The 20,179-nt window shown below is 41.2% G+C and overlaps 1 protein-coding gene across 1 annotated transcript; it reads right to left on the bottom strand.

The window, feature by feature from the left end:
* Positions 1-5,549: 5,549 nt before the first annotated feature.
* Positions 5,550-19,955, bottom strand: LOC136746773 (uncharacterized). The gene is made up of 11 exons (XM_066699526.1): positions 19,609-19,955; positions 19,009-19,129; positions 18,503-18,610; positions 17,811-17,841; positions 12,914-14,718; positions 12,570-12,600; positions 10,579-12,362; positions 10,249-10,294; positions 8,249-10,047; positions 7,973-8,009; positions 5,550-7,488 (listed from the first exon to the last, which is right to left on the bottom strand). The coding sequence occupies exons 1-11, from the start codon at positions 19,707-19,709 to the stop codon at positions 5,948-5,950; spliced, it is 7,404 nt and encodes a 2,467-aa protein (XP_066555623.1). The 5' UTR covers positions 19,710-19,955; the 3' UTR covers positions 5,550-5,947.
* Between the last annotated feature and the right edge of the window lie 224 nt (positions 19,956-20,179).

Here is a 20,179-nt window from a genome sequence, read left to right as displayed (position 1 = left end):
AGAGAATGTATGTTATACTAAGAATGCGTCTATATATATACATTTTTTTTTAATATTCCGTGTTCCTGAAAATTTCAAAACACAGGCTTGCACTTGACCGACGTTTGATTTAGGGGAGCCCAGGAACTCTGGTCTAAAAGCAGTTGGGTGTTCTGTTCTATAACTAATATACACATGTTAAGCATACCATGTCAAGCCTGGAACTCCCCTTGTACTAAACATCAGAAAGCACCAAAAAAATCTGGCTCACAGACTACAGAAATAGGAATAATTTATGACTTGTGGAAACTGTGGCCAGCCCTTAGCTCAAAAAACAAGAATTGGGAAGTAAACTAAATCATGACAGGACACAGGTTGCGCCTGGCTGTGCTGTATCCACTCCATTAGTCTCTGTGCACAGAATGGGCACTGAAGTCAGCAACTAATTAAACAAATTACCAAAGAGTTGAAATTAAAATGTTCCATTGCCCTCCCACGTTTGTGCAACATTGAAGATATAAACACTTCTGGTAGAGCAAATCTGGACGATGCACATGGCAATCTAAGACAACCCTATTGTCAGATCACATCTTTCACTCGTATTCAAGAGATTAGTACCCTAAAGCCGGCCTCTGATCAAGAAGTATGTCCAGGTGAAGGGGGAAATAATTAAAACCTTTCCTGGGTGAATGTATCAAAGCTTCCAGTAAAGCTGAACATTGACATGTCTTTAGAATTATTTACTTCTGGAGCCACCCTCCTAATAATGTAGCCCCACGCTCCTTTGTTGAATTTTTTTAAGCACAGGGATGTATTCCTTAGTATACATCTGTTTTTATTTTATTCATTATTTACAACTGTAAACCTTTTTACACAGGAAAACCCTGCTGAGATGGTTCTCCTTGTTTTGTTTATGTGTGCTTCCTGTTGGTAGAAGAAATTAAATCAGTCACAAACAGACACAGAGTCTCATCTAAAGGAATCAAAGCAGGCAGTCAATCACGCATTTATTTGCAATAACATTGTGACACTGCAGAATATACAGAGATAAAGCTGGTTTATCATAGAGGACCACAGAGCGAAAGAGTTTACAGGCCGGCCCCATCTAGCTTGGAGCACCAGGGTCCCTTTAAAGACTATGTAAATAACTGTTAATTGAAACAGTCAATCATTGGAAAGTGGAAAATGAACCCTGAAGCAAAGCTACACCTTAATAATGATGTAAAACAGCTCGGCACCAAAGCGCCCGTCTAAACAAGAGCATTGCACACAACCTTCCTAACAGTGTATCTTCAATGTGAAATCTACAACCAACCAATTCCAAAAGGTGTGATTGGACGCTGGCTCAGCTGTGTCCGAAGGGGGTGTGGCCATGCATTCTTCAATACTCTCAGAAGGATTTATGGAGCCTTGCCCAATCAAGAAGCTAAGCTCACATTGGGGTCGTAGTCTGGAGACACAGTGGCTTAAACTGAGATGCACATTTTGGACAAACAAGAAAAAATCTGGCTCATATCTGTGATTACTCAAATCTTGAAACCTTTCACGAAGGATGACATCTCCAAATATAAATTATACAGGACCATAGAATTCCTGAAGTGATTTTGGATCTGTTATAATACACATATACACTCACCTAAAGGATTATTAGGAACACCTGTTCAATTTCTCATTAATGCAATTATCTAACCAACCAATCACATGGCAGTTGCTTCAATGCATTTAGGGGTGTGGTCCTGGTCAAGACAATCTCCTGAACTCCAAACTGAATGTCTGAATGGGAAAGAAAGGTGATTTAAGCAATTTTGAGCGTGGCATGGTTGTTGGTGCCAGACGGGCCGGTCTGAGTATTTCACAATCTGCTCAGTTACTGGGATTTTCACGCACAACCATTTCTAGGGTTTACAAAGAATGGTGTGAAAAGGGAAAAACATCCAGTATGCAGCAGCCCTGTGGGCGAAAATGCCTTGTTGATGCTAGAGGTCAGAGGAGAATGGGCCGACTGATTCAAGCTGATAGAAGAGCAACTTTGACTGAAATAACCACTCGTTACAATCGAGGTATGCAGCAAAGCATTTGTGAAGCCACAACACGTACAACCTTGAGGCGGATGGGCTACAACAGCAGAAGACCCCACCGGGTACCACTCATCTCCACTACAAATAGGAAAAAAAGGCTACAATTTGCACAAGCTCACCAAAATTGGACAGTTGAAGACTGGAAAAATGTTGCCTGGTCTGATGAGTCTCGATTTCTGTTGAGACATTCAGATGGTAGAGTCAGAATTTGGCGTAAACAGAATGAGAACATGGATCCATCATGCCTTGTTACCACTGTGCAGGCTGGTGGTGGTGGTGTAATGGTGTGGGGGATGTTTTCTTGGCACACTTTAGGCCCCTTAGTGCCAATTGGGCATCGTTTAAATGCCACGGCCTACCTGAGCATTGTTTCTGACCATGTCCATCCCTTTATGACCACCATGTACCCATCCTCTGATGGCTACTTCCAGCAGGATAATGCAGCATGTCACAAAGGTTGAATCATTTCAAATTGGTTTCTTGAACATGACAATGAGTTCACTGTACTAAACTGGCCCCCACAGTCACCAGATCTCAACCCAATAGAGTATCTTTGGGATGTGGTGGAACGGGAGCTTCATGCCCTGGATGTGCATCCCACAAATCTCCATCAACTGCAAGATGCTATCCTATCAATATGGGCCAACATTTCTAAAGAATGCTTTCAGCACCTTGTTGAATCAATGCCACGTAGAATTAAGGCAGTTCTGAAGGCGAAAGGGGGTCAAACACAGTATTAGTATGGTGTTCCTAATAATCCTTTAGGTGAGTGTATCTACTTCACCCCGCTTTCAAACAACCGATTGACAGTTGGTTTCTGTGTTTCAGCCACCCTGGACTCCATTATGTATTTACTTTAGAATTCCTGCCAAATTTATAGCATCTCAAGCAGTGCCACAATCCTCACCCATGACCCTCTCACCCTTTACCCTGACCTCCTCACCCCTCCCTACTGTCTCTTGCCACCATAAATGACCCCACAGGGGTAAAAGGTCATCATCCTGAACACACAAGTTTAAGCACTGCCGAAGGTCACACAAAATCACGTATTAATTGCCTCCCGCTATCTTTGTGAGCGAGACACCGAGATGGTAGACTCTTCCTCACAGTCGGAGCTCAAGACAGGAGTGCCACCGCCTGCTGTCCCAAGTTGAGGGGAACAGGAACCACTGAGAAAGGCCAAACTCATATTAACCTCCTACAAAATAAACAACTCCCTTTGCACACAAAGCTGTAAACATTAACTTGTAAGTGCAAAAGGAGATTTTTTTTTTTTTTTTTAAGGATGGAAAGCAAACCACCACAATCATGCCGTGAATCACTTCAGAAATGGGATGCATATTGTGGAAGAAAAAGTAACCTCATTAAAATCACATTTAAGCAAGATCTTAATAATATATATCACTATAATTGAAATATATAGGTCTTATTCTCCGTTAAATAGTAAAATTTAATTTTATACAACATCACTAGACCTAGCCCACTACAGGTACACAAGACAAACATGAATAAACAGAATAAAACAAATTGGCCTAAACCTCAAAACCACCCGTGTCTGTTCGCACATGGTGGGCTCCTCGCTAATCCAGTGGAGCTTCACTGCAGGAATCCATCATTTAAGTATCCCCCCCCCCATCTGGAACACCAAAACTGTTTGTTCTCCTCGTTTCCAAAATGGAAAGCTTAAAACCTAAATGTCACAAAATCTGACTAATAATGCCTAAATGGATTGTGTGGGATCTTGCATCTAAACATCCGGAGTTTCACTAACACACTATAACACACAGTAATACGTGATCACGCTTTGCCAAGAAGCTGTCTCCCAAGGCCAGATTTAATTTTTCCTTGTCACTTGCTTTCCTTCCATTTCAATATCTAGTATGGCTTTCTTAGCCATGATACAGGTATACAGTGATATACCATAAGTGTTAAAATAATTAAGGAAACAAATCCACATTTTCTTTAGCAATTTTAGGACTATTAATACCCTTGCGAATAAACTTCTACAACAACAGTTTCATGCACCAAAAGAACCGCCGGCCCACAATCCGAAGGGATTCTAAGCTCTCCGACTCTGTAGTGAAATGCATGCATCGTGACATGTGTAGCAGTGATTTGTGAACTTTGATTTCAGTCATCTTGGGTACAGAACAGGATCGATCCTTCTCAATTGATCAAAAATGGCCCCCATTCAAGCATTACTGAATTTCCAGCGTAAAGGTGTGAGAAGACTAGAACCCCATCACTTCAGCTTGACCAAACAGCAGTTCAAAAGGGTGAAGGGTTCAGAAGGGTGAGGAAAATGTTATATTAGGAAGACAACTAAAGAACCAGTTATGCAACTTAGAATGTTGTTCATCTTCCCATGTTGTTATATAGGCACATCTGTGAATATGCCAAGCACGTTTTTATTATTTCTCATCCTCCTTGTGAGTCTAGACATAAACAGAGATAAAGAGATTAAATGGAGTGCTGTGAAAGGTCATTCCCTGTGACTAATAAGAGTTTAAGTGGATAAGAAAAATATGGCAACCCAGGCTACTGAAAATCACATCTTCATGGATAATAAGTCAATGCGAAGCCTTGTCAGAAATCTGAGAGAAGTACAGATCGATGCATTTCAGATTAGGAGAGGGGTCAATTCCTACACTTGTATATTGTAGATCAAAATAAAACTCCCTGTGATGGGCCACTCAATAAAAACGTCAATAACAAGTTCTCCAACCAGACAAGACCTTTGATATTGCTGAGCTTCCATTAAATGGTTCTTGAACAGGATCATGGGTTTTCCACTACAAGGGAAGCTTAAACAAATTGATTTTCTTATGGTTGGAATGGAATTAGGGCCATAATGGACTCAGCTAGGTCAAAAAATATAATAATAATAAAAAAATAAAAATAAAGGTGACACAGGGTACAAGCCTGTTCTAAACTCTGAACAACCAGCTGTAGTTTACAATGTAATTTCGCCCCCTTGTGGTTTCTTTTAACAACACTATTGTGACCAGTACACATTCTGGATTCAAAACATCATTTTCAACAAAAACAAAAGCCAAACAATTTATTTTGCTTCGTTTATTTGACAAATATAAATGAATGCCTGATTTTTTTAAAGGAATATTTACATAACAGATGCTTACACTAATTCTGACCTTACCCCCTAACTAAGCAAAAAAAAAAAAAAAAAAGGGTATAGTAAAACAGGCTTACATTATTTCACAAAGCATATCATAGTGTGCCCTAGGAAACAGTTATTTTACGACAGCCTGGAAATAATATCGACTAGCATTTTAGCAGAGCTTTTGTAAACACAACAAATGCTAATGTATTTTTATGTATAGCTATTAATGCACACAATTCTAATATCTTTCCTGATTCACATTATACACATTCCTTTCTGGTAAGGGATGAAATACAGGGCCCTCTCATAAATTCTTAAATTGCTTTATCAAAGCTGTGACGGAATGCAACAAAACCATTCCGTACAAAATGTACAGTTCTGACCCTTATGAACAGGGCCCACAGTTTTATTCACGCAAAGACCAGTAAGGCACACAAACATCAGTAGCCCGATAAGGCTGTTTTTGGCAATTAATTGGTCCCATTAATAACCAAAAGGACCTAGGTAGTCCATTATTATTCAACTAAAAATAAAGAAAATTTAAACTCAAAAACACATAAAAGTAACACTATACACATCAACTTAATCAGAAGAGGTATTTTTAAACATAAACCATTTTCAAGTCTTAAAGACAAAGACAAAATGGGGGAGAAAAAAGTAGTATGAATTAACCTGAGCCCAGATCTAACCCAGGGTATATGAAGTTCCTCGTCACTGACTCTGAGGCTCCGGTCGAGTGGCGGTGAATAGGAGGATAAGGAAGAACTTCTTAAAGAGGGAAGAGCTGTGTGAAAGATCTCTCCCTCATCAGCATGTACTCCTGGAGGCTTATTCGGCCCTCCCTGAAGCTGCTCTGTGTTCTGAGGAGTGGGAAGACAACCAGGACTCTCAGCAGGGTTTCAATATTGCAATAGCATCTTATATCAGTCACCTTCAGGGAGTCCAGGGTGGTGGCTGGCAGATGCTCGACCACCGTGGACTTCCACCTTTCCTCCCACATCTTCAGTTCACTGGCTAGACAGTCGGCGTCGGGCAGGTCTTCTCTGTATACGCCGGTGACGTCTCCCTCCTTGCAAATGAAGTCTTCACTGGACATGACGTAAGGCACAAGTATCAGACACTTCAGGGCACGGAGGACTCTGTCCGAGAAGAGCTCTGTGATTTCGGTAATGACATGCTCTATGGCCTTGATGCTCACAACATTTTTGTAGTGGTTGCTTAGCGGTCCTTGTAGCACAGGATGAAGCACTTTGATCTGCAACTGCATAGCCAACACCAAAGCCTCTTTGTACCAGGTCTCATGGTGGGCAGCAATATTCTGTTTCACTTCATTCAAGGAATCCAAGACAGCGGGCAAACGCTTCACAGCTAACAAAACATCAGAGGGATTCCCTAGAAGGCTCTGGCTGAGGTTTTGAGTAAGAGACGTGAGGTTTTTGAGTACTACGATTGTAAACACAAAGTCAAAATCACGGACCTTGCTGTAAAAGAGCTGGGCCTCAAGGCTCAGCGTTTCATTGGGTTTTTTATGGATGACCTCCGCTAAACAGTGGATGACCGCTTTGAGAAGATCCACCACAGCCTCGGGTGCATCGTGATACTTGTGCCACTCTCCCGTTAGTTTCTCCCTCAGCTCCTGCTCCTTCTCCCCATCCTGCTGGAACTTCAGAGCAATGGCATCTTCCAACATGGTCTGCAGCAGTGGGGTGCGTATGAACCAGGAGAACATCTTCTCTATGGTGGCCACACTGCGAGAGATGTCCAGTACAGGAGACGATCTGGCCAGCCAGACATTCAAGGAGACCGAGGAGCAGGCGGTGCGCAAGGCCAGAGGGTACTTTTCTGAAATGATGGAGGAGGCTGCCTTCATCTGGGTGCCAGCAAGGCCACTGCTCAGGTAGGCTTGGCCTCTGCAGTACTCCATATTGAGACCCCACTTCTCAGATAGAGTGGTCTCTATGACATCAGCAAGAACATTAGGGTCACTGTAGCTAGGGATCAGAGCTAGGGTCTCCTCATAGTGATTGTCCAGTTTATCCATGTACCGAACACACAGAGGAACGTAGGGATGTCCTTCAACATGCATCACCTGCTCCGTAATGACCGTAAAGAACTGGGAATCCCAGAGGTCCTTCAGGATTTCTTCTCTCACAGAGGGGCCATAGAAAGTCATAATCCCTCTCTGCTCCACAGCGCTACCGTCAGCCCCCTGCGTCTCTTCTGGATACTGATCAACCTTGTTATATAAGGACACTTCTAAATCCTCAGCCCCTGGTGGGCATCCATCGTCCATGGCCTCCAAAACATCACCTGCAAAAAAAATGTAAAAATTATAAGGGTTGATCGCATTGAACTGTACAGACTAGTTTTATCTTTAGGATTCAATACTCCAGACATTTCCCGAGGCTCAGACCTTGCACTCATATCTTAGGACTGCAGGGAAGAAAAGAAAAGTAAACTTTGCAGAACAAATTATCACTATTTCATCTATAACCTTCTTTGATTTTAAAGGACAATAAAACCAGCTAGTGACAAACTGTGGAACTTTAAGTGTTTTTCAATTCTTCAATTTTGAACAAAAGAAAAACAAACAAAAAAACATAGGGTGAATTGTAATAAAACGCAATGATATAATGCAATTTGCCCATTTAACTGTTCTCCCCCCTAGGAATACATTATTTTTGGTAAATGTGTGAAATGAGGTCACATTTACCTTTTGAGATATAATTCTGAATAGCATACATAACTGGGTTCAAAGCTGCAGTTTTGTTGCATTTTTTTTCCCCATACTCACCATTTTCCTCCTTCAGGTTTTCCAGTTGTATTTTCACCTACAAAATTTAAAACAGTGATAAGCATTAGAAAAATTTGCAAAGACCAGACACGTTCAGTAAAACATGCTATTACCACACAATAAAAAGATTGTTTGCACAAACCTATTTTTTTTTTTACAGTTTCATATACCCTACTATCTATGCTAAGTGTTTCATTCACAGTACCTGACACAAGGAAGTCAGCACAAGTAAGAAACTCCCTGTACACAGTGCATTGATGTGGGCGACTCATTTACCTGTCTCAGCAGCGTCCGCTTCTCTGGTTCCACTTCGATGTACAGGTCGATCATCTCCTCCAGAGTTCTAACCATATTGGACTGCATACGAAGCATGAGCAGGTCTGGACTGTTGCCGGTGCCCACAGCTGCCCTCAGCCGAGCCCTCATCAAATCCCAGCCATCTTTGCTGGACAGAGTATCCATTCTTACACTCGGCAACACAGCCAACACCTTCAGCAGAGTGCACACATTGGGAAGGCTCTTGGCCTCGGGGTGGAGGAGTGTGTTGGGAACCGAAGCAGGCAGTGCGCCCTCCATGGATTTCCCTTTCCAAAGACCCACCCAATTGTTAAGATCCTGCTGAAGTGTGTCTGGCTCTGGGAGATCGATGTGATGGATAATAGGGATATCGAATTCTTCTGTGACATCTGGATGGCAGGATGGGATCAGAGACAAGCATTTCAGAGCATCCAAATGAGTGTCTGAGTAAAAGAACTGGAGTTCACCCAGGAGAGAGGTCAGAATAGGAACGCCTAACGTCTTGCAGTAGTAACGTTCTGGTGATTCAAAGCTGAAGGACTCCTGTGGGAAGCGGACGTGCCCAGTGCTCACCTTCACTGCCAGCTGAACAGCTTCCGCAAACCAAACAGGATGGATCGAGTCAATGTTGTCCAGCGAGTTACTGAGCAAAGCAGTTTGTGAAGGCATCCTCGCAATCTCACTGATGAGCTCAGCAGATGTTCCACTCCTGAAAACCTGGCAGAAGCCTTTCATCGGAAGAAAAGCCTTCTTTAGATACACAAGAGTAATCACAAAGCCAGGGTCTCTCATAGCCTGTGAAAATATGCCAGCATGCAATGATATACTGTTGCTCCAGGAGCCATCAGCATTACTGCTCACTGCATCTAAACACTTCAAAAGCCCTTCAAACAGATCGACCAGGAGATCAAAAATCTCTTCAGTCACGATCCACTTCAAGCAGCTGGATTCGGACAATACTGCCTCATATTCTATCGATCTGCTCACTAGGCTTTCAGTAACCTGTGCCAGCTCCCCCCTCAGTTTCTGGGATTTATCGAAAAACAGTAACACCTGCTCCATTGTGTTCACCACTTTGCTGACAGAAGCACAAGGCAGACACCCAGCAAGGAAAAATACTAGGCCTTGGGAAGAGCAGGGAGTGTGGATTGCCAGGGGATACCGCCTGAGGAAATCAGAGGACACGTTTTTGAGAGATAGGCCTTCAGCTCCAAACCTCATGAATGCTTGTGCACGACAATATTCCATTTGCAGTCCCCAGTCCTCTGCAAGGACAGCATGCAAACTCTCTGCTAGGACATCATCATTGTCATCATCATAGGGAAGAAAGCCAATCAGCTCCACCTTCGGAGCGCCATCAACAACATATCTGATGAATGTGGGCAGGTACTTCTTACCTGCAATTTCATACAAGTTATCTGTAATCAAAGAAAAGAAAGGGGATTCTTGAATCTCCAAGAGGATGTCCTGCCTGATGGATCTTACTAACATCTCCAGGACCTCTTCAAGACTTATGTCAGAGGAATTATGGTCAACTCCTGCTGTCCAGTCACATGCATTCCTGAGATTTTGGAGGAGGGCCTGCTGGTCCTCAGTGGAGAGGTCTGGAACTCTGCAGTTCATCCTTCCTAGCTCAGTGGCTTTTTTGAAGAAAATTTCCAGACTCTGCCTGTCCTCCCCTGCATGTCCATTCTCATCAGTGACTGCCAGGGACTGCTCTGTTATTGCAGGCTCATCCTCTACTTTGCATTCCTCTATTTTCACTGGAGGGCAGTTTACTGTGAACAATAATAAAGAAAGAGTATTAGTACATTGTTTGAAAAAATACATTCCTAGTATAAAGCTCAGAAGTCAGGGCCCTGGGGTGAAGCTCAAACCCCATCCTGGTACATAAATACAAATTAAAGATTATGGCACATAGTCATAGATAAAATATTTAAAAATGTCTAGAAAGATGTACAATTGTTACAAAAACTTACCCTCCATGTCAAACTCATCTTTCACCACAGGTTTCAGTTCTTTATCCTAAAAGAAAAAGAAAAAAACAGAAAAAAACATTGTTTGAATGTTTAATATCTTCACAAAGACCTGATTATCCACAAACATTTATATAATTATATAAAAATTATATAATACACATTAATATACATTCTAATGTTTTATTTTTCAAATTAAAATCTTAATACACATCGACATTGATTGGCTGTGATTAGAAATGCTTATGATATTTTTAGTATTAATATTAATAATACCAAAATTATCATCTAAATCTAACTGAAATCCAGCAAATTAACAAATTCTAATCTTACCATAGTGCGAGCCTCTGGAGTCTTGGAAGTAATCTTTACACAGCGGTCGACCATCCGATCCAGATCTCTAGTCAGGTTGCTGCCGACCTGCAGCATCGCCATGCTGGGGGATCTTTCTTTATTTGAAGAAGCTCTCAAGTAATCCTGGAACATCTTGTGACGTCTCGCTTCACCACCATACTCCATGGCGGTGCTCGGCAACACACACATTATCCTCAGCAGAGTGTTAACATTCCCAAAGTACCGGATGTCAGGTAAGCGCAGCGTGTGGAAAATGGTGTCTGGGATTTTAATGGACGTGACTCTAGTTTTCCACTTCACCCTCCAGCAGCAGAGCTCTGTGAAAAAGTTATCTGGCTCCGGCAAATCATTGATGTAAAGGGGATCCTTAGACTTCAGAATTTCAAACATGTAACTTACAGTCATTGAGCAAGGGACCAAAGACAGGAAGTTCAAGGCCTCCTTGTGTTCATCAGAAAAATATTCCTTGACAGCATTAATGAGGCTGTCCACAAGAGGCATGCTCAGTGTGTCTTTGTAGTAAGCAACTGGTTTTACCATGGTATCCCTGGACACACTGGCACCTTCAGGCACTTTGATTTGAACAGATAGGCTTAATGCCAGTGTGCAAGCCTCATCAAACCAGTTCTGATGGAACACCTTTATGGCGGTTTTCACCCTGTTCAAGGTGGACAAGATCCCATTGATCTGACAGAGCTGAGTGGCAGCTGTAAAATGGTCTTTCTGGAGGCCAGCACTTAACTCTTTGGTGAAAGAGGAGACGTTCTTCAGAGCAACCATTGAAACAATGAAATCAAAGTCTCTAATTGTCCCTAACAGTCTCCCAGCTTGTTCGGAGACTGTGCTTTTCCACCTCTGTTGTTTGTCAATTCTTATTTTTTCTAAACACTCAACTAGGGCCTCCAGCATCTGCACCAACACTTCATAGGTGTCATGTTTCTCCAGCCACTGCGCACAAAATGTCCCCTGTAACTCTTGGACTTTTTCATAGCTTTCCCTGAGACCTAGAGCAATGACCTGATCCAGCTGTTTTTCCAGTATGGGGGAACTGCTGAAAAACAAAATGATTTCCTCCACTGTGTCCAGTGCTCTACAGATGGCAGGAACAGGTATGGATTTTGACCACCATATGTTAAAAGAGTAGCAGGAGCAGTGCGTGCAGATGGCGAGCGGGTAGGTTTCCAGGATTTTGGATGCAAAGGCCTTCAGCTTCCAGGCAACTTTACCAGAACCAAGGTAGGCCTGGCCTCGGCAGTAAGTCCAGTCAAGACGCCATTTGTCAACAATGGTCGAATACAAGCGATCAAACAGGGTGCCAGAGTCCAAATCAGCATCTACAAAGCACATCAGCTCCAACCTCATAATATCAAAATTATCAACAAACCTTAGGAAAAGCGGCAGGTAATCCTTCTCCCCAAATGTTACCACCCGGTCGATGAAAAGGGAGAAGTAGGAATTTCCTACTTCCATAAGGATCCCTTCCCTCATGACATCTTCACAAGCAGCAAGGATTTCCTTCATCTGTGATTTGGGCACACAATTTAACACTTCCTCCTTTTCGGGTTCTGCACCAACTTCTGAGCCTTGCGTGCTTTGGCTGCCACATACCATCTTCACTACAGATTTCAGGGCAGATTTCAGAGTTTCTTGGTCTTCCTCTGCACTTCCGGAAAGCTCTGTGCTCTCCCCTTGCACCACAACTGCCATTATTTCTGGTTCATCTACTTCTTCCTTTAGGACACATTTCTCATTATCCTCAGCAACTGAAAAATCAAAAGGACAACGAGAATAATGATGAAAATATTCTGGAAATAACAGATCTATCTCCCAACATAGTGTGACATACGATTCATTTATTTTGCTTCAAATCCGAGTGGTAAACAAGTTCAAACTCACACAGGAAAAACATTTAATTCTACAACTCATTGTATTTGTGGAAGATAAATAATGAAAAAAATCTTGTAGGTTACCTGTCAACTGGGGCTCTGCTGGCTCTTCTTCCTTTGAAATAAAATGAATGGAATTAAACATTTCAACAAAACACCAACCGATCAATATCAGATTTAGAACAAATTCAGAGAATAATTCATCTTATATTGCTAGATTTGTCAAATAAAAACACATTACAACAATACATAACTTTACCTGGAGGAAAATGCATCTCTACACATCATATATTGCAATGTAATCTACTACAAAATATATTCTTCATTAATTGGAGGTATGGTGTGAAAGGTAGATATCCATCAGTTCACAATTTAAGATGTAAACCAACATATCTGAATGCTAAGTAGCTATAGAAAAAAAGACCTACCGTGTGCAAAAGCTTCAATATGCCCGGGTGCTTCTCCACATACACATCAACCATGTCCTCCACACTGAAGTGCACGTCCTGATTGACGAAGACGAAGGTCATGTTGGAGTGTCTCTCCTGGGGCAGCGTGGCTCTCAGGTAGGAGTGGTAACGCTCTAGAACCATATCATACTGCCCGTACACATCTGCTTCCACGTTCACACAGGGGATGGTTCCCAGGACCTTCAGCAGGCTCTGGACATTGGGGTAGAACTCTATGTCGGGAATTTTCAAGGTCCCAAAAACCGTGGTGGGTAGAATCCTGCGCTTGCTGGCATGTTTCCATTTCACCTCCCAGCAGCCGAGCTCGTCGTAAAACGAGTCTGGTCTGGCCAGGTTGTTCAGGTTGGCATCGGCCACCTTGTCCCTGCGGATACTGAAATTGTGGTCTGCCATATAAGAAGGCACTAGAGTCAACCACCTGAGGATCCTCACCATTTCTGAACTGAACACCTGCTTCACCTCCTGGATGAGGTACTGCAGGATCTGAGTGCTCACCTCAGCCCGATAGAAGTCTTCCAATGAGGTCTGAAGCTTTTGCTCTTCTCCTTCCGGGGGCTTCTCAGAGTTTTCTGGCAACGTCACTTCGACGCCCAGTTTCTTTGCCCTGGTGCAGGCCTCCGTGAACCACTTCCGATGACAAATCGCGATCTCCTGCATCTGTTTGCTGAGCAGCTTTAAGGCATTCGAGATGGTAAACTGCAAGGTGCTGCTGATGCTGATGGTTCCTTTAAGGCTCGGGTTGAGGATGCTCACACAGCAAAGAGTGTTCTTTAAAACTACGAGTGTAATGATGAAGTTGAAATCGTTCAGCACTAGCTTCAGCTTGACTATGCGTTCTGCGTTTTCCATGTCCTCCTTGTCATTCACCTCCCTCGTTACGCACCTAATAAAAGGCTCCAATAGGTCCAACATTGTCTGAAAGGCATCGGCACCATACTCCCAATGAACCTGGCGGGCCTCACGGATCCTATCCACCTCACCCTTGACGTGCCCGTACACCCTGACGATCTCTTCATCTAGTTTCTTCTGAAGAACTGAAGACGTTCTGAGAAGAGCAGCAACTTCTTCCACGGTGTTCACCACTTTTTGGATGGACTCAATGGGCATGCATCGGATCAGCCAGACATTGAAGGCGTACGGGTCGCTAGGCGTGAGCACAACCTGTGGGAAGTCTCGGAGTATCCTGCTGGCTACATCCTTCATTTTCTGGCTGATGCACCCACTGGTTAGATAGGTCAGTCCTCTGCAATGTTCCATTCGCAGTCCCCACTTATTTCTTACAGCAGAGAGCAGCATGTAAGCCAAGGTCTCTGCGTCCACCTCGCTGGGCAGGAATCCCATTAAATGCTTCTGTGGGAATCCTGCCACAGTGACAGACCTAATGAAGACGGGAATCAGGTCTTTGCCGTCAATGCTTGCCACATCTTCCAAGAGAACAGAGAAGAAGCGCGCAGACCGCAAACTGTTCCGAATCTCGTCGAGCATGCATTCCTCGCCCACTTGCAGCACCTCCTTCTGATCGATCTTGTCGCCGCACACAGAGTTCAGGCGAGATAGTCCAGCGTGACTTTCCAAGGACTCTCCAGTGTTAGCATTACTCCTAATGCTGAAACCAGTGAAGGCTAGAGTTTCCTTAAAATACAGCTTGAGGGTTTCCTTGGCCTTAGAAAAGGAGGGCTCCTCTTCTCTGCAGGCATCATGCTCCAGTTCACACGCGGCACTGTTCTCTCCCATCTCCTCGGGTGGGGTACAAGATCCATCATCTGAAAATACATTTGAGCAGGTACTACTTAGACCACTCCCAATGACGTGAACTGGACAGAAATGCAAACTTAACCCTAATATAAATTATTAATTATCTGGGATTATCTAACCCTAATCTGCAAAGTGTAAACATATGATCATTCCTATCCATGGCCCTGGGTTCAATCTTATAATAACTCATTCATTGCAAAGCATTAAAATGTTGTTTTAATGCACAATTTCATAATCATCCACATTTTTTGTAAATACAGGGATAACATTAGTCTGACAACAAAATACAGTTCAAAATCTTCATTTACTGCATCCTAACTGGAGGACATTACACTGTACACATTAGGTGCATTTACATTGCCATTTCTGATCCGGATCAAAAGCATCAGAACATTTGATCACGATTAGTGGTGTTGTGTTTACATTGCCATCTGATCAGGATCAACTTTCAGCCGCCACAGGGGTCCTCACATGCGCACTAGCATGCAAGTCCAAACTTCATTATATGCATTTATATTAAATTAGTCCATCAACAACTGCCGTTTTATCTCATTGCAAGTAAAACCCACTTGCATATTTTTTTGCAGCCAAAGCATTATAAATGAAAATACAATTCTATATTGTTTGCTAAGATAAAGTAACAAGCCATTTAGTGTTAATGTTAACAATATTTTATTTGTAATAAGGCAAGGGTCTCTCATCTGCTCCACTGACACAGGCCTACCACCTGCCTTTAAAACACCGCCGCATTAGCACATCAGACCAAACTTAATGATATGTAAATATTAAATTAGTCTTTTAGAACACAATGCTGTATCGAAAATTGTATTTCACTCTTTATGATTTATTATAACAAGTAAAACCAATGCACTTGCATATTTCTTCACAACCGAAGCATTGAAAATAAAAATAAAATTATATATTTTTGCTAACATTAAATAAGAAACCATTTAGTGTTAGTTTTAACAATATTTTATTCATAATACAGCAGTAGGGAAATGTTCTCCTATCTGCTCCACTGATATGAAGGCTGTTTGTCTGCCTCTGCCTCTAAGACACACGCCGCCGCAGTGCATGCTGGAACTTGAGCCAGTCGAGCGTTTACACTACCAGGACCAAGAGCTACATTTGATCCAGATCTGTAGCATCTCCAAGAGGTACATTTGATCCGATCGCCGAGCATTTACACTTCCATTTCTGATTCTGACCAAATGCTACCGATGCATTTTATCCGGATCAGAAATGGCAATGTAAATGCACCTATAATACAACTTAGGTATCTACTGTATTATTACTCCTTATTATAGCCAGGAAAAGTAATCTGAAATGCTTTCACTATTCAAATATATTTTATAATACCCGTCGTTCATCTATTAGTTGATTAAATAAAGAAAACAACTGCATTTTATTAAAGACAAGAAACGAGCTTGACATAATTTTATAGAACGGGAGGAAAAAGGGGGAAGGTATAATCGCTTAATGTGATTTAAATATAACCATTCTTTTTCAGAGTTTAAACGTTTACAGTTAAGCACATCCTAATGCCACCAATAAAAGGAGACTTTTTTTTTTTACTAATACTAAACAGAATAATGACATTGAGCCCTGCACAGAATACATTTGAATGTGAACTGTGCTTAATGTTGAAAGACCACAACGTGGCTGACTAAAATAAACACATTAAGTGTCCTTACGGAAAACTAGAAGTCACACATGGAAAAATATATTAATTTGAAAAGAACTGCATCTTCGTAACTTGGCTCCTATACCGTCATGGTCTCCTATAACGACACGGTCTTGTGCAAAAATAAATAGCCTTGGCTACATTGAAAGCAAGTATTAGTAAAAAATGAATTCACAAATACATTAGGCCTTAGCATTCTTATTCAAGAAAATGATCACATCCACCTGTATAGGGGAGAGGTGACTGGGGACTCTGCGGAGACTATTTACGACTTATTATTTAATTAAATCATTTCAAATGTCACACGGATAGCTTATTTTTATATTTAATTTAGACAAAGGTTTTTCTTTTTTTTAAATACGCCTAAAACCGCAGGGGGTCCTAGCAATTCAAAGACTCAGAGTGCATATCATCAATCATCGTTTTTCATCACCTGTCCTCACAGAGTCTTCGTCGGATTTTGACGCTGGTGCTACAAAGTCACTGCGTGGTCTAAGTAACAGCCCAGGATGGTGGCCAGGAGAGATTATAAACAGATCCGATTACAGTATGAAAATAATAAAAGAAAAGACGAAGCAGTCGAGAGCAAGCTGCTCCTCACTACTTCACCATCTCGAAACTCCTACTTTGTCTCTTCCCATTCTTATTACTTTCTCCAAGTACAGGGGCTATGAAGGTACAAAATAAGTATTTTACATGAAGTCTTAATATTTTAACAGTTGCTAAACTCACAGTCCCATCATCCCACTACAACGTGTGTCTTCACCCTATGAACAGTGATCCTGTGCATTTTACTAACTTTACTAATTATTTTTAAAGTCTTGATTTTACATAATGTGATGTAATGGTTTGGAGATGGGCTTAGTAAAAAGTGTTGGTGTTTAGAAACGGTACAATACCATGTTAGGTTCATTCACTGAGGTCACGGTAATGGTTACACTTATTTATATGTAAAATTATTGTAATGAATTAGAAGAGTGGTTTATGGCGTTTGAAAGACATTTGAACTTGAATTTGTATTTTTTTATTTTGGGGTGTTGGAACACATCTAGGGCTATTCCCATTATTTCTTATGGATATTAATTACCCTTAATTCACCATGATCTTCAAGAACACATCCATGACGATATTCAATGACCCGCTATACTCCCACTCTCTAAATAATCAAACGTTACTTTGAGTATTCGAATAGTCATGCCCATGCCTAGCCAGGACCTCAACCCTACCGAATATCCAAAGAGTCTGAAGTTGTGTTCAATTTATTTATTGAATTTATCCAAGAAATGTATTTTTCAGGGATTTATAATATATTTCTCAATGAATGTCACAGGAGGCTCTCTTGGCCATGTGTAAAAGCATTATACTATTTAAGATTAACAATGCACAATTTGTATGCGATGCAGTGCAACAACTGACCTTTTGGTTTCTTCACAATCAACACTTCTTCCTAAAAAGGTAAAACAAAAAAAATTACAAAAATTACTAAAGTAGAAAATGTAACAGTAATTATTAGTGTACGTCTATGCACATATGTACAATGTAAACAGTACACTGAATCAGTTTTACATTATGACATTAAAATAAAGCATAAACAAGCCAGAATATCTATAATTAATAAATATATAAAGTGAAATCTGCAGATTCTCAGAAGCCATAAATACATCCCAAACCCACACAAAAAAGGTGATACTGCTCCAGAAAGTTGCTTTAGTAAAGTTAAAGTGAGAGACACTGAGGATAATCTATTCTGTACTACATGAATCCCAATATTTCTCAAATACCGACTTTACATACAGAACAGTACTGAAGATATTCACATTTGAAACACTGCTATTTGATATTTATTTTAGTAAATATTTAGTATTCATTACATATTTTCAGAATGAGTTGAATATTGATGCAGGTTAATAAAAATTAGATTCAATTTGTCTGAATATTCACCTGTGTATTGCATTACTTCCGTCATTTTGACAGTTGAGCCACTAGACTGACATTTTCATTGATAGAACATGACGCTTTTTTTAATTACTTAAACTTTTAGCACACAGTTAAAATAAGTAGGCAAATATTGACTTGATAAATGACATTAAAGGCACCTATATACTCACTACATCTCTTATTCGTTTCCTGTTGCAGTTCTGGGGATTGGTCAGGTGGCTGGTGAAGTCAAATATGGTGGGAACAGCATCTTGCCTTAGAACTGTCCTCAGGGTGCTCTGCAATTTGAAGATAAAATGCATCAATTCAAGATGTATTTATTTTTTAATCTAAAAACAAAACTGTAAAGATACAAATGACTCTTTGAGATGGACAGGGGACTGCAATATGCAGAAAGAGCTCAAACTCCAGATTTCACAAAAAAGTATTACATTTATGGAAAAGGTGACCAGTGGTCAAAAGATTAAACGCAAGACTAATAATGCCTCTAAAAACATGTCTCATCATCTACTGCTGCTGGAACAGATTGGGTTTCATACAAGGATAGACGCTGCATGTTTTTCATTCATTTGAGTAGTTGCAATCTTTTCCTCTTGCTGTATGAAAGCACCGTTATGTGATTTTGCATCCCAGTATCAGGGATTCAAATCCAGCACATTGGGACACCATTACTTACATTTGTGCATATCAGGGAGGGTTCAAAGTGTCTGGCGCACAGTTTGTAGAGCTTGTGCAGCTGCTCGGGTGTTTTCTGCTCCAGATCTGGTCTGCGACAGTTATCCAGCCACTGCTTACATCTGAAACCAGTCAACCCAAATCACAGGATTTACAGTCAATAAAACAATGTTAAGCAACAGTAGCAGTGACATAAAAACCATACAGACATATTCTAGATGTACACACATGCACACGCGTCACATATATGCGAGTCACATGTGCGTATACATAGTAGTCACTAATCATTTTCAGTTTATTTGGAATCAGAGCTACTTCCGTTTTTCTAATATCAAATGTAAAAACAAATGCATAAAATAATAAAGGTTAAAGTGTAGCCTACCCTCAAGCAAGATACAAAGGATTCTTGTTGTCGTTCATATTCATTTAATCTTTACATTATTACCATTACATACCATTAAGGTTTTTCTAGTTCAGTAAACAAAACGATTACAAAGTATAATTTGAAGTACACCAGAGAAATGAAGAGCTGTGTAACACTTTCATCTTTGCATACCGATCTGTATAAACCGAGCACAGCATTGACATTGTGTCAACTCACCGCACTGGGTCCTGGGGAAACCTGAAGAAAGCGACGCCGGACTGCTCTGCACACGGAGTGCAGTTCACTGCGGCACAGCTCTCGGGCATTTTGGGCTGCATGCAATTTTAAAACACTCACACTGAAATCTGCATCTTACTAGTTTCCCAAGTAAATAGTATGCTAGTCTCTGTATGATTGAAACTATGCGCTGTCTAGACGTCCATTTCACCGATGTTCCTCGAACTATTCATAGCATGATTAAAAATATGGTCCAAAAAACTTAAGATTTAATCGTGATGTAATTCAGGCGACCAGTAAAACATGAAGAGCCCTGACGAAACGGAAATAGACAATGCCGTCTGACGGCGTGCGTTGTGCGCAGATACCGTTGCGTATTTTACTAGATGGGGAAAAAAGGTATTTTTTTCCACTTCTTTTAATTTCTGTATTACAAACGGGATGCTGTATTGCGTAATCGAATTATATATTTAAAAAGGAGGTTAATTTAATGTGGTTTATATATATTTAAAAAATACCACGAGGCAAAAGCCATTATCCCTCCACGTGACAGGCGCCCATCAATGACGTC

This window comes from Amia ocellicauda, chromosome 3 (genome assembly GCF_036373705.1).
Source record: "Amia ocellicauda isolate fAmiCal2 chromosome 3, fAmiCal2.hap1, whole genome shotgun sequence".
Taxonomy (NCBI): domain Eukaryota; kingdom Metazoa; phylum Chordata; class Actinopteri; order Amiiformes; family Amiidae; genus Amia; species Amia ocellicauda.
This window is presented reverse-complemented; position numbering and strand designations above follow the sequence as displayed.